Here is a 12957-nt window from a genome sequence, read left to right on the forward strand (position 1 = left end):
AGCTTTTTCTCAATGCATAACACTAGACCTAAAATGGCCTGTTTCTGATCTCATCCCTTATCACCATTAGTCAACCTCCTTTTCCCTTTTGGGCGGATGTGGATACTGCAGATGCTGGAGATTAGAATCAAGATTAGTGTGGTGCTGGAAAAGCACAGCAGGTCAAGCAGCATCAGGAATGAGGCCTTTTCCCTTTTGTTATTCCTTCCTAAATGTTGAATATTCTTTATATTCAGTTCCCAGTTTTGGTCACCCTGCAGTATTATTTCTCTTATGGCAACTAGATCAGATCTGTTTACTTCTATTTATACCAACTCAACTCACTCTACCATGTTGAGAATGTAGCATGCATTCCAACAGAGTGTCTTTCATTCTGTATTGTTAGCATTATTCCAAATAGTAACTCTATTGGAATTATGACATTTGTTTCAAATTGTTTCCATTTTTCTTTATTACTGTTGTGGTTCTGTTCGCCGAGCTGGAAGTTTTTGCTGCAAACGTTTCGTTCCCTGGCTAGGGAACATCATCAGTGCTATTGGAGCCTCCTGTGAAGCGCTGCTGTGATGTTTCTTCCGGTATTTATAGTGGTTTGTTCTTGCCGCTTCCGGGTGTCAGTTTCAGCTGTAGTAGTTTGTATGTGGGGTCCAGGTCGATGTGTCTGTTGATGGATGTTCTTGCCGCTTCCGGGTGTCAGTTTCAGCTGTAGTGGTTTGTATATGGGGTCCAGGTCCATGTGTCTGTTAATGGAGTTTGTGGATGAATGCCATGCCTCTAGGAATTCCCTGGCTGTTCTCTGTCTGGCTTGTCCTATGATGGTAGTGTTTTCCCAGTCAAATTCATGTCCCTGGTTGTCTGAGTGTATGGCTACTAGGGATAGCTGGTCGTGTCGTTTTGCTCTTCTCTCGTGAATCGTATTCCTGTGAGTGTGGCGTTGATGATTCGGTGTGTTTTTTCTATTTCTGTGTTTTTGATGATTACAAAGGTGTCATCGACATATCTGATCCAGAGTTTGGGTTGGATTTGTGGTAGCCAGAGAAACAATAGCCAACCTACTGGACATACATAACAGAACACAGGAGGCCGAGCCTATCAACAAGGACGGCATACTTAAACTACTAGACCTGTGCCTCACCACACACTTTACATTCAACAATCAGATATACGAACAAATCAACGGAACACCGATGTGATCACCAATCTCGGGACTCATAGCAGAGGCAGTGATGCAAAGGTTAGAACGTACAGCCCTACCACAAATCCAACCCAGACTCTGGATCAGATACGTCGATGACACCTTTGTAATCATCAAAAACACAGAAATAGAAAAAACACACCGAATCATCAACGCCACACTCACAGGAATACGATTCACGAGAGAAGAGGAAAAGGATAGCCAACTCCCATTCCTAGACGTGTTAGTAGAGAGAACACCCAACGGAGAATTCACCACAAGGGTACACAGGAAACCAACACACACAGACCAAGTCCTAAACTATGAAAGTAACCACCACAACACACACAAACGAAGCTGCATCAGGACACTATTCAAAAGAGCCACAACACACTGCAGTACACCAGAACTGCGAAAAGAGGAAGAGGAACACCTATACAAGGTATTCGCCAAAAACAGATACCCACGCAACTTTATCACCAGATGCTTAAGAGATAGACCACGGAACGAGGACATGCCACAACCAAAAGGACTAGCCACACTACCATACGTCAGGAGCGTCTCAGAACTGACAGCCAGACTACTGCGACCCTTAGGACTCATAACAGCACACAAGCCAACTTCCACACTCAGACAACAACTCACTAGAACAAAGGACCCAATAGCCAGCACGAGCCAAACTAATGTAGTTTACAAAATACCATGCAAGGACTGCACAAAACACTATATAGGACAAACAGGAAGACAGCTAACAATCCGCATTCATGAACATCAGCTAGCCACAAAACGACACGACCAGCTATCCCTAGTAGCCATACACTCAGACAACCAGGGACATGAATTTGACTGGGAAAACACTACCATCATAGGACAAGCCAGACAGAGAACAGCCAGGGAATTCCTAGAGGCATGGCATTCATCCACAAACTCCATTAACAGACACATGGACCTGGACCCCATATACAAACCACTACAGCTGAAACTGACACCCGGAAGCGGCAAGAACATCCATCAACAGACACATCGACCTGGACCCCACATACAAACTACTACAGCTGAAACTGACACCCGGAAGCGGCAAGAACAAACCACTATAAATACCGGAAGAAACATCACAGCAGCGCTTCACAGGAGGCTCCAATAGCACTGATGATGTTCCCTAGCCAGGGAACGAAACGTTTGCAGCAAAAACTTCCAGCTCGGCGAACAGAACCACAACAACGGACACCCGAGCTACAAATCTTCAACCAGACTTTAAACTTCTTTATTACTTTTTGATTTCCCATTGCCAGCTTTATTTTGTCTCTTATCTGAATTACTGGTCAGGTTCTTATCCATCTTATGAGTTAGATTTAAACCTCCTCAACAACACTAACAGATCTTCCGGAAAGAATATTAGTATCTGTCCTGCTATGGTGTAACCCACCCACCTTTTGTGGTGCCAACTGATCTAAAATGAGTCCCAATGCCTGAGAAATTTATTGTTGTCTCTTCTACATCAGTTTTTCAGCCATGTGTTCATTTGCTCAATTCTCCCATTATTGTACACATAAGTCTGGTTACTCAGGTAAGTCCCTGAGTTTACAGCCTTTCCTTCTTTTTCCTGACTCTCTCAACTCTATTTTCAAGATGTCATCCTTCTTTCTACTTACGTCGTTGGTTACAATGTGGGCCATAAATTCGAGGTAAAAGTGAGGACTGCAGATGCTGGAGATCAGAGCTGAAAATGTGTTGCGAGAAAAGCGCAGCAGATCAGGCAGCATCCAAGGAACAGGAGAATAGACGTTTCGGGCATGAGCCCTTCTTCAGGAATGAGGAGAGTGTGCCAAGCAGGCGAAGATAAAAGGTAGGGAGGAGAGTCTTGGGGGAGGGGCGTTGGAAGAGCGATAGGTGGAAGGAGATTAAGGTGAGGGTGATAGGCCGGAGTAGGGGTGGGGGCGGAGAGGTCAGGAAGAAGATTGCAGGTTAGGAAGGTGGTGCTGAGTTCAAGGGTTGGGACTGAGACAAGGTGGGGGAGGGGAAATGAGGAAACTGGAGAAATCTGAGTTCATCCCTTGTGGTTGGAGGATTCCTAGGTGGACGATGAGGCGCTCTTCCTCCAGCTGTCATTTTGCTATGATCTGGCGATGGAGGAATCCAAGGACCCACAAGTCCTTGGTGGAGTGGGAGGGGGAGTTGAAGTGTTGAGCCACGGGTAGGCTGGGTTGGCTCCTGCCCCACTGAACTCATCTCTGTATACCTCAACACGGTCCTGTCCCCCTTATTTCAAGAACTCCCCACCTACGTTCGGGACACCACCCACGCCTTCCACCTCCTCCATGATTTTTGCTTCCCCGGTCCCCAAAGCCTTATCTTCACCATGGACATCCAGTCCCTGTACACCTCCATCGCCCATCACGAAGGACTCAAAGCCCTCCGCTTCTTCATTTCCCGCCGTACCAACCAGTACCCTTCCACTGACACCCTCATTCGACTGACTGAACTGGTCCTCGCTCTGAACAACTTCTCTTTCCAATCCTCCCACTTCCTCCAAACCAAAGGAGTAGCCATGGGCACCCACATGGGCCCCAGCTACGCCTGCCTTTTCATAGGATATGTGGAACAGTCCATCTTCCGCAGCTACACTGGCACCACCCCCCACCTTTTCCTCCACTACATCGATGACTGTATCGGTGCTGCCTCGTGCTCCCATGAGGAGGTTGAACAGTTCATCCACTTTACCAACACCTTCCACCCTGACCTCAAATTTACCTGGACCATCTCAGACTCCTCTCTCCCCTTCCTAGAACTCTCCATTTCTATCTCGGATGACCGAATCAACATGGACATTTACTATAAACCGACCGACTCCTATAGCTACCTCAACTCCACCTCCTCCCACCCTGCCTCCTGTAAAAATGCCATCTCATATTCCCAATTCCTTCGTCTCCGCCGCATCTGCTCCCAGGAGGACCAGTTCCAATACCGAACAACCCAGATGGCCTCCTTCTTCAAAGACCGCAATTTCCCCCCAGACATGATCAACGATGCTCTCCACCGCATCTCCTCCACTTCCTGCTTCTCTGCCCTTGAGCCCCGCCCCTCCAATCGCCACCAGGAACGAACCCCACTGGTTGTCACCTACCACCCCACTAACCTCCATATACATCATATCATCCGTCGTCATTTCCGCCGCCTCCAAACGGACCCCACCACCAGGGATATATTTCCCTCCCCTCCCCTATCAGCGTTCCAAAAAGACCACTGTCTCCGTGACTCCCTCGTCAGGTCCACACCCCCCACCAACCCAACCTCCACTCCCGGTACCTTCCACTGCAACCGCAAGAAATGTCAAACTTGCGCCCACACGTCCCCCCTTACTTCCCTCCACTGCTCCAAGGGATCCTTCCATATCCGCCACAAATTCACCTGCACCTCCACACACATCATTTACTGCATCCGCTGCACCCGATGTGGCCCCTTCTATATTGGGGAGACAGGCCGCCTACTTGCGGAATGTTTCAGAGAACACCTCTAGGACACCCGGACCAACCAACCCAAACACCCCGTGGCTCAACACTTCAACTCCCCCTCCCACTCCACCAAGAAAATGCAGGTCCTTGGACTCCTCCATTGCCAGACCATAGCAACACGAAGGCTGGAGGAAGAGCGCCTCACCTTCCGCCTAGGAACCTTCCAACTACAAGGGATGAACTCAGATTTCTCCAGTTTCCTCATTTCCCCTCCCCCCACCTTGTCTCAGTCGAATCCCTCGAACTCAGCACCACCTTCCTAACCTGCAATCTTCTTCCTGACCTCTCCGTCCCCACCCCCAACTCCGGCCTATCACCCTCACCTTAACCTCCTTCCATCTATCGCACTTCCTATGCCCCTCCCCCAAGTCCCTCCTCCCTACCTTTTATCTTAGCCTGCTTGGCACACTCTCCTCATTCCTAAAGAAGAGCTTATGCCCGAAACGTCGATTCTCCTGCTCCTTGGATGCTGCCTGACCTGATGCGCTTTTTCAGCAACATATTTTCAGCTCATAACTTCTAGGTGATCACCCATCCCCAGAAAAAATGTTCTGCTGCTGTTCAGAAACAGTAAAAATGTGCAGGTTCGGGGAATTGGCATACTAAATCGCCCATATTGTTCAAGGATTTGTAGGTTAGATGCATTAGTGAGGGATAAATGCAGAACAATGGGGAATATGTTTGAATGGGATACTCTTTGGAGGGTCAGTGTGGGCTTGTTGGGCCAAAGGGCCTGCTTCCATACTGTAGGGGTTCTATCCTTAATCCTCACATCAGGGGGAAATCGTGATATCCTAGCGTCATATCTACAATTGCAAAAAAAACCTGACTGTTCACCCAACTGTTGAACCTGCTATTAATATCGCCTTTGTACTCCTGTTCCTCCCCATCCATGCAGCTGAGCCTCTTGTTATGATCCCCAACCTGATGTTCACACTAGACAAATCAGATCCCAAATTTAACTTGATGGATCAATTAATCTTGGTCGATTTCATATCACTGCACCCCTGACCTATCACCTTCTCCCTCACCTTCATCCATCAATTGCTTTCTCAGCTACCTTCCCCCCCCCCAACCCCACCCTCCTCCCATTTATCTCTCAGACTCCGGCCCACAAGCCTCATTCCTGATTACGGGCTTATGCCTGAAACATCGATTCTCCTGCTCCTCAGATGCTGCCTGACCTCTGTGCTTTTCCAGCAGCACACTCTTGACTCTGATCTCCAGCATTTGCGGTCCTCACTTTCTCCTAGTTCACATATTTATGTCTTACATTGATCAACATGTCGGTAAACAGTGAAATATATTCACACAAAATGGTAGATGTTCTTTGACAATATAACACTACACTATTACAAACAAAAAGGAGAAAAGATGAACAAGACTATAAATGCAGAGAAGACAATTGCATTGTTTTGATATCTGCATTCAGATCTATGTTTCAAGCTGTTTCCCAACATTATCTGTTAAAGTGGCACAATCGCAGAGAGATATCTTTCCTATCTCAGATTTTAAAATCTTTACTTAACAGATATGTCCAGTTAACTGTCCTGTTCTATGGAAGAGTCACTCAACCCGAAACGTTAACTCTGATTTCTCTCCACAGATGCACCAGATCTGCTGAGCTTTTCTGGCAATTTCTGTTTTTGTTTCTGATTTACAGCATCTGCAGTTCTTTCTGTTTTTTGGACACGTTCCAATTTATTTTTCTTGAACTATCGGGAAAATTCTATGATTCCTTTCTGAGTGTGATGGAAGAAAACCTCTGATTTGAAGTCAAATCTGAATCATTGCCATAATTAGTCTACTCTGCCTGTCATAAATCCAATAGTACAAATATTTTATCAATTAACACTACTGAGGTCTGATCAGGACATGACTGTGGTCATATATCTTTCTGTCAATGATGCAGTTACATTACAGTCGTAATGATGTATAGAGACGTTAAAAATACCTTCACAGATCTGTCCCCTATTCATATGCTGCTATTTTAAATTTAATTCTTGAAATATATGCGACAAAAACGTGACGTTCAGTAATGTATCGAAATGTTGAGATCTTGCCGGAGAGGCTGAGAGTCTCCAGGTGGAGGTGGGAGAAGGGTTGGCAATGGAGTGCATTTTGTTCAGGACAAGTATAGACAAACCTATGGAAAAAGACATTTGCAGAATCCAGCATGTGATCCCATGCAATAAATTGACCATTGGCCCCTCCCACTGCCGGTTAAATTAGAGTGGCTGTGGGATTAGGCTCTTATTTGGGAATTAATTGACTACTTAAGGGCTTCCGTTACTTCACAGGTGGGCAACCTTTACAAAGCCACCTCTGCCACTCTTAAAATCATGGTGGTAGCGAGCAGGTATACAGCAAGTATATCGCTGATGGCAAGGTAACGGATTTCATGGCGCCCTGGCATAAACACTCATCATTGACCTTCCAAGTTTAGCTACAAGTACGTTTCTATCCGCCTTTCATTATTTTGAGCTGAACTGAAGAAGCTTTCAAATTCCCTTTCTCATTTTACAGCGTTCACAATACCTCTTGGTGCATTTATGTTGACTCAACCACATATTTTGCAATTTTACATAGTTGTTTTTAAATTAAAATTTGAGGCTGTTTTCACTTTGTAATATATGTAACCACAAATGTGGAGACTTTGCTGACTAATGACTGTAGACAAGGGCCTTAGTTAGCTCTGAATTAGCAAGGCAGAGCTTTGTCATTGAAAATATGAGCATGTTAGTGTAAATGGATAACTGGACTATCTTCAATTATTGGACTTTTGTCCCTAAAGCTTATATCTAAATAAGATGTTGCCCACAGAAAACTGATGACTGTACATTTATCAACAGGTGGCAAATGCATTGGTTAGCTTGCATTTTCATTTCCTCTCCTGGCGAAAAAACAGTCACATGCTTATTTCGTAAAACCCTGGATAAAGTGGATGATTAGGAACTGCATATGCCCAATTCCAAGCCCATTCTAATGTCATGAAATCAACAAACTTATGCTTCAGTTCTTTGATGCAAAAAGCTAAGTGTGTCTGCGTACTAACAATTTTAATTTTATGTTGTTCCTTCATGTCTTGGTAATCAAAATGCAATAGCAAACATTTCAAGATTCTGTAAGGACACAAATGAGCAATGATAAACATTTCAAGGTTCTGTGAGGACATGCCTTGACCATACTGGTTAACAGGCATAATTTGTCAGATGGAATCATGGGCTATCCACTTAGAACATGATACATTGATTACCTGAGATACAAAGCCTAGAAACAAGCCATTTGGTCTAGCCAGACAATGAGAGAGTTCATGCTCCGTTTATCCCTCCTTTTAATTTTTTCCACACATTATATCTGCTATTGCAGTATGTATTCCCTTTTCCCTCTATGCTAGTCTAGCTTCTCCTTAAATCTATCAACACTGTCCCTTTCAACACACCAGGTAATAGAGAGTTTCACTATTGGGGTTAAAAAAAGTGTCTTTTGAATTTCCCTTTGCAATTCTTTTCAATTATTGATGCCTTCTGATTATGCTTTTTCCCACAAGAGCCATCATTATCTCTTTATTAACTATTTCAAAATGTTTCAGAATTTAAAGACTCCCCAGACTTTTTGAATCAAAGTGAATGAGACTTGTGCTGTAAATCCTTTCCTCATCCATATATACCTAAGCATGCACCATAATGTAGGCTTGCCCTCTACTGCTCGGAGTTTTTGTGTTCCATTTCCTCTCATAACAGTTCCCATGTTCTGGGGTATTGTAGACCATTGAGTGTGGCTGGTAGCTCCTGCTGGACCTGGGATGCCATTATCTATGGAATTAGCTTTGGAGTTTCAAACACCAATCTCACTTAGCATGGTCATGTTGACAGTTACTATTCAGGATGGCACTTTCCTAAGCCTAAATCATGCCTCCAGATTGGGCTTTCTCACCATCCATCTCGTAATTTCTTCTGCTGTAGTCTTACAACCTTTATGATGGGCATGGTGGCTCAGTGGATAGCACTGCTGCCTCACAGCACCAGGGTCCCAGGTTCGATTCTCAGCCTTGGGTGATTGTCTGTGTGGAGTTTGCACATTCTCCCCATGTCTGCTAGGTTTCCTTCAGGTGCTCTGGTTCCCTCCCACAGTCCAAAGATGTGCAGGTTAGGTGAATTGGCAATGCTAAATTGCCCATAGTGCTAGGTGCATTGGTTAGAGGGAAATGGGCCTGGTGGGTTACTCTTAGGAGGGTCAGTATGAACTTGTTGGGCCAAAGGGCCTGTTTCCGCACAGTAGGGAATCTAATCTTTATAATGGCTGCAGCATTTCAGCAGAACTAAATGTTTAAAACCCGATGAAATGCAAAGGTTTGAGTTTTGAGGGACAACTAAATAACCCAAGTTTTATGTTTCTTCTCGATACATTTACTTGAACTTTTCACCCTCCTGGGTGATATGCCTTCAGTATTTTGTAAAACTAATTATTCCTTGTGCTATCAAACAATGTGTCATTTGCATTCACCTTAAATTAGTGGCCATTCATTTCAGCAATATTTACTGAATTGTTATTAGATTCAGGATATGTTGTGACCGAATGTCTATGCCCATTCCAGTGGAGTATTTGCATAAATATTATGGGGACAGTAGAAATATGGTCACTAACCTAGTTGTGCTAGGTTTTGAATTTACACCAGAGATTCCTGTTAGCTTTTTGGGGGTTCAAACCTCTACCCCTTTATGGAAGGCCATAGACATAAGAGGAGGTAGAATTGAGATGAGGAATTGAAACATTGGTTAACATGCCTGAGCTTACAAATGGTAAGATGGACATTGGTACCCTTAGAGAAATGGAGTAACTGTGGGCCCCCCTTCAACATGTAACATGAAATGCTGCATCCTGCACATTCTCAAAGAATTCCCCGTTGATCAAAGCCCAGCTGTCCTATTCCCAAAACTTCCACAGTTAAGATCGGTCATCTCAGCACATTTTAGACATTGAATCAGTGGGTCAAAGATCTGTTTGAATTGAATTGAATTTATTGTCACGTGTACTGAGGCACAGTGAAAAGCTTTGTCTTGTGAGCAATACAGGTAGATCACAGAGTTAAGTAGCATAGATAGTGAATAATAGATAAACAGCACCGAAAACAAAAACACAGTATAGGCGAATGTAAAGAGTTTGTGTGTCCATTCAGTATTCTAACAACAGTAGGCCAGAAACTGTTTCAAAACTGGATGGTGCATGTGTTCAGACTTCTGAAACTTCTCCCCGATGGTAGAGTATGTAGAAAAACATTGCCAGGACGGGATGGATCTCTGAGAATGCTGGTGGCCTCTCTTTGACAGTGGGCCTAGTAGATGGATTCTATAGATGGGAGATTGGCCTTTGTGATTGTCCAGGCTGAATTCACCACTCTCTGTAACCGTCTCCAATCTTGAATGGTATAGTTGCCATATCAGGTAGTGAAACATCCAGACAGAATGCTCTCGATGGCACATCTCTAAAAGTTGGTAAGGGCATTTACTGTCATACCAAATTTCCTCAGCTGCCTGAGGAAGAAGAGACATTCTTGGGCCTTTGTAACCAGTGCGTCCACATGAAGAATGTCCCATTGACATTTAAAAACATTAGAATTGTTGAATTCCCAAAATCAACACATTTTAGGCTACCATTAACAGAACATTGATTTGGACCAGCCATGTAAATACTGTGAATATGAGAGCAGCTCAGAGCTGGGAATTATGCACTTTGCAAAGCTTGTTCCCAGGTCAAGAGTGTGATGGAATACTCTCCATTTACCTGGATGAATGCATTTCTACCAACATTCAAATGCATGACAGCATCCAGGGCAAAGCAATCTAATTGATTGGCATTGCCTACACCACATCCAACATTCAATTCCTTCACTCTCAATGCACAATGGTTCTTTCCACCTCCACCATTTGGAATGACAAGGACAGCAGCTGAATGGAAACACCACCACATCTGTTCCCCTCAAAGCCACTGTCACCGAGTAAAATCCTTAATATCACTGTGAATGTTCCTATATAATATATACCACAGCATATCAAGAAGGAAGCTCACCATTTTCTCAAGAGCAAATAAACAACAAACAATCTGTGAAAGATTTCCAACAAAACACATTTTATTCACTTATTCAGGAATGATTAAATAATTTCAAACTCCAAAGCAATTACTCAGTAGTACAGATGCTAACCTAGTCTGTTCTTAAAGTTAATTTAAGCTTCAGGCAATTATAACTGTTTACAAAATATTGCATTCATTCAGAAAGCAATTATAAATTTCAGGTTTTGTGTCAGTGACAGGCATTTTAACTTGTCTTTTACAGTTGCAACAACTCGACTAAAATATTGTGTATTGATGATGCAAGTGAACACTAGTTAACTAAATACAAATGTTCTTTTCTCACCCAATTGTGAGTCTCTGACTCATCAAACAAGTGATTAAATATGTTTATCAATGTCAGCTCTTAGTGTTTTACCAATGCATCTTCAAAACCTGTTGGGTAACTGGATGAAGATGATCTGGGAATGATCTTCCCCTTAAATTTCCACTGTTCCCTGTTTGGCTTTGTTTGCCTGTATCTCCATTGTGAAATGGCTGATGTTATAAACTCAGTTTTGAGAGGATTATAAGTTTGCTGCAATCATAGTGTTGTCATCAATGATAAGGCTGTCAATTTGGGTGATAACTTTAAATGTTTGTGATTAGTTGTGAACTAGACAGCTCGATTCTAATTTACTTCATTTACATTTTCAGATCCACACGATGCAATGGCAATCTGGATCGCGTCAGGTTCCAGTATCAATCTGTAGCCTTCCATGCAAACCAGGGGAAAGGAAAAAAATTGTGAAGGGCATTCCTTGTTGCTGGCATTGTGAACTCTGTGATGGCTACCAATACCAGGTGGATAAATATAACTGCAAGATCTGCCACTTCGACATGCGTCCTAATGAAAACCACACAGGATGTCGCCCAATTCCCATAGTCAAATTAGAATGGTATTCACCTTGGGCTGTTGCACCCGTATTCTTTGCAATTATTGGTATCATTGCTACGCTATTTGTTGTCATAACGTTTATACGTTACAATGACACACCAATAGTAAAAGCATCTGGACGAGAATTAAGTTATGTGCTTCTCACAGGAATTTTCCTCTGTTATGCTATTACCTTCCTTATGATAGCAGAGCCCGATGTTGCCATCTGCTCCATGCGACGGATCTTTCTTGGATTGGGTATGAGTATCAGCTATGCGGCCTTACTCACCAAGACGAACAGGATATATCGGATATTCGAGCAAGGCAAAAAATCCGTCAGTGCCCCCAGGTTTATCAGTCCAGCCTCCCAGCTCATGATAACTTTCAGTTTTATCTCTGTGCAACTACTGGGTGTCTGTATCTGGTTTATTGCTGACCCACCCCACTCCTACATAGACTACGATGACCAAAAGACTGCCAACCCTCAGTTTGCTCGTGGAATTCTCAAATGTGATATTTCTGATCTGTCTCTCATCTGTTTACTTGGATACAGCATGCTCCTCATGGTCACATGCACCGTCTATGCCATCAAAACCAGAGGGGTTCCAGAGACCTTCAATGAGGCCAAACCTATTGGATTTACCATGTACACCACCTGCATTGTCTGGTTAGCCTTCATTCCAATATTTTTCGGCACTGCACAGTCTGCAGAAAAAGTAAGTACACAACTCTGCAAAGCTCTACTTTGTTTTATTTCTAATGTGTAAATCACAAATATTGCTTCATTGAAATCAATTAACAACATTTATCTACCTGGTATTATCAGCCTGCAAAGTATCATAATTGTGATTCTGGGGATGTAATGACTATTAGGATATAGTGCATCATCCTTTGCAATCATCTGTTATTACTTTTCCAATCTTCTGAGTTCCATTGCCCAGATTATTCACAGGATCTATCCCAAACACAGGAAAGTCAATTATATTCTCTTCATCCAGGTATCATAACTTTAAACATTCATGGTGAATCCAGATTGACGTTTATTTTATAGCACTCTGAAAGTGTTTAGGCAAAAATAAACTTGAAAATTAATCTGCTTACTTCAAGCTTTTTCATTGTCAGCAGATTTGATCAAAGAGTTCTCAGTTCTCAGTTCAGTTCAGTTCTGCTAATGGCTTTCTATTGCTACCATTTTCCCAGGAAAAGGTATGGTTTTTTTTCTCCCTGCTGTAAAGATTAGATCATGAACAGTCACTAGTAAGTCATTATAATATGTAAAATTTCTCATT

At 43.3% G+C, this 12957-nt stretch overlaps 1 protein-coding gene across 1 annotated transcript in view; it reads left to right on the forward strand.

The window, feature by feature from the left end:
* The window catches only part of LOC132828198 (metabotropic glutamate receptor 4-like), a 1188807-nt gene that overhangs the window by 832025 nt on the left and 343825 nt on the right, over nt 1-12957 (forward strand). The window contains exon 8 of the mRNA XM_060845139.1: nt 11449-12384. Coding sequence (XP_060701122.1) covers nt 11449-12384 — 936 coding nt within the window. The remainder of the gene's footprint in view (nt 1-11448; nt 12385-12957) is intronic.

The sequence above is a fragment of the Hemiscyllium ocellatum genome, chromosome 26, assembly GCF_020745735.1.
Source record: "Hemiscyllium ocellatum isolate sHemOce1 chromosome 26, sHemOce1.pat.X.cur, whole genome shotgun sequence".
NCBI lineage: Eukaryota > Metazoa > Chordata > Chondrichthyes > Orectolobiformes > Hemiscylliidae > Hemiscyllium > Hemiscyllium ocellatum.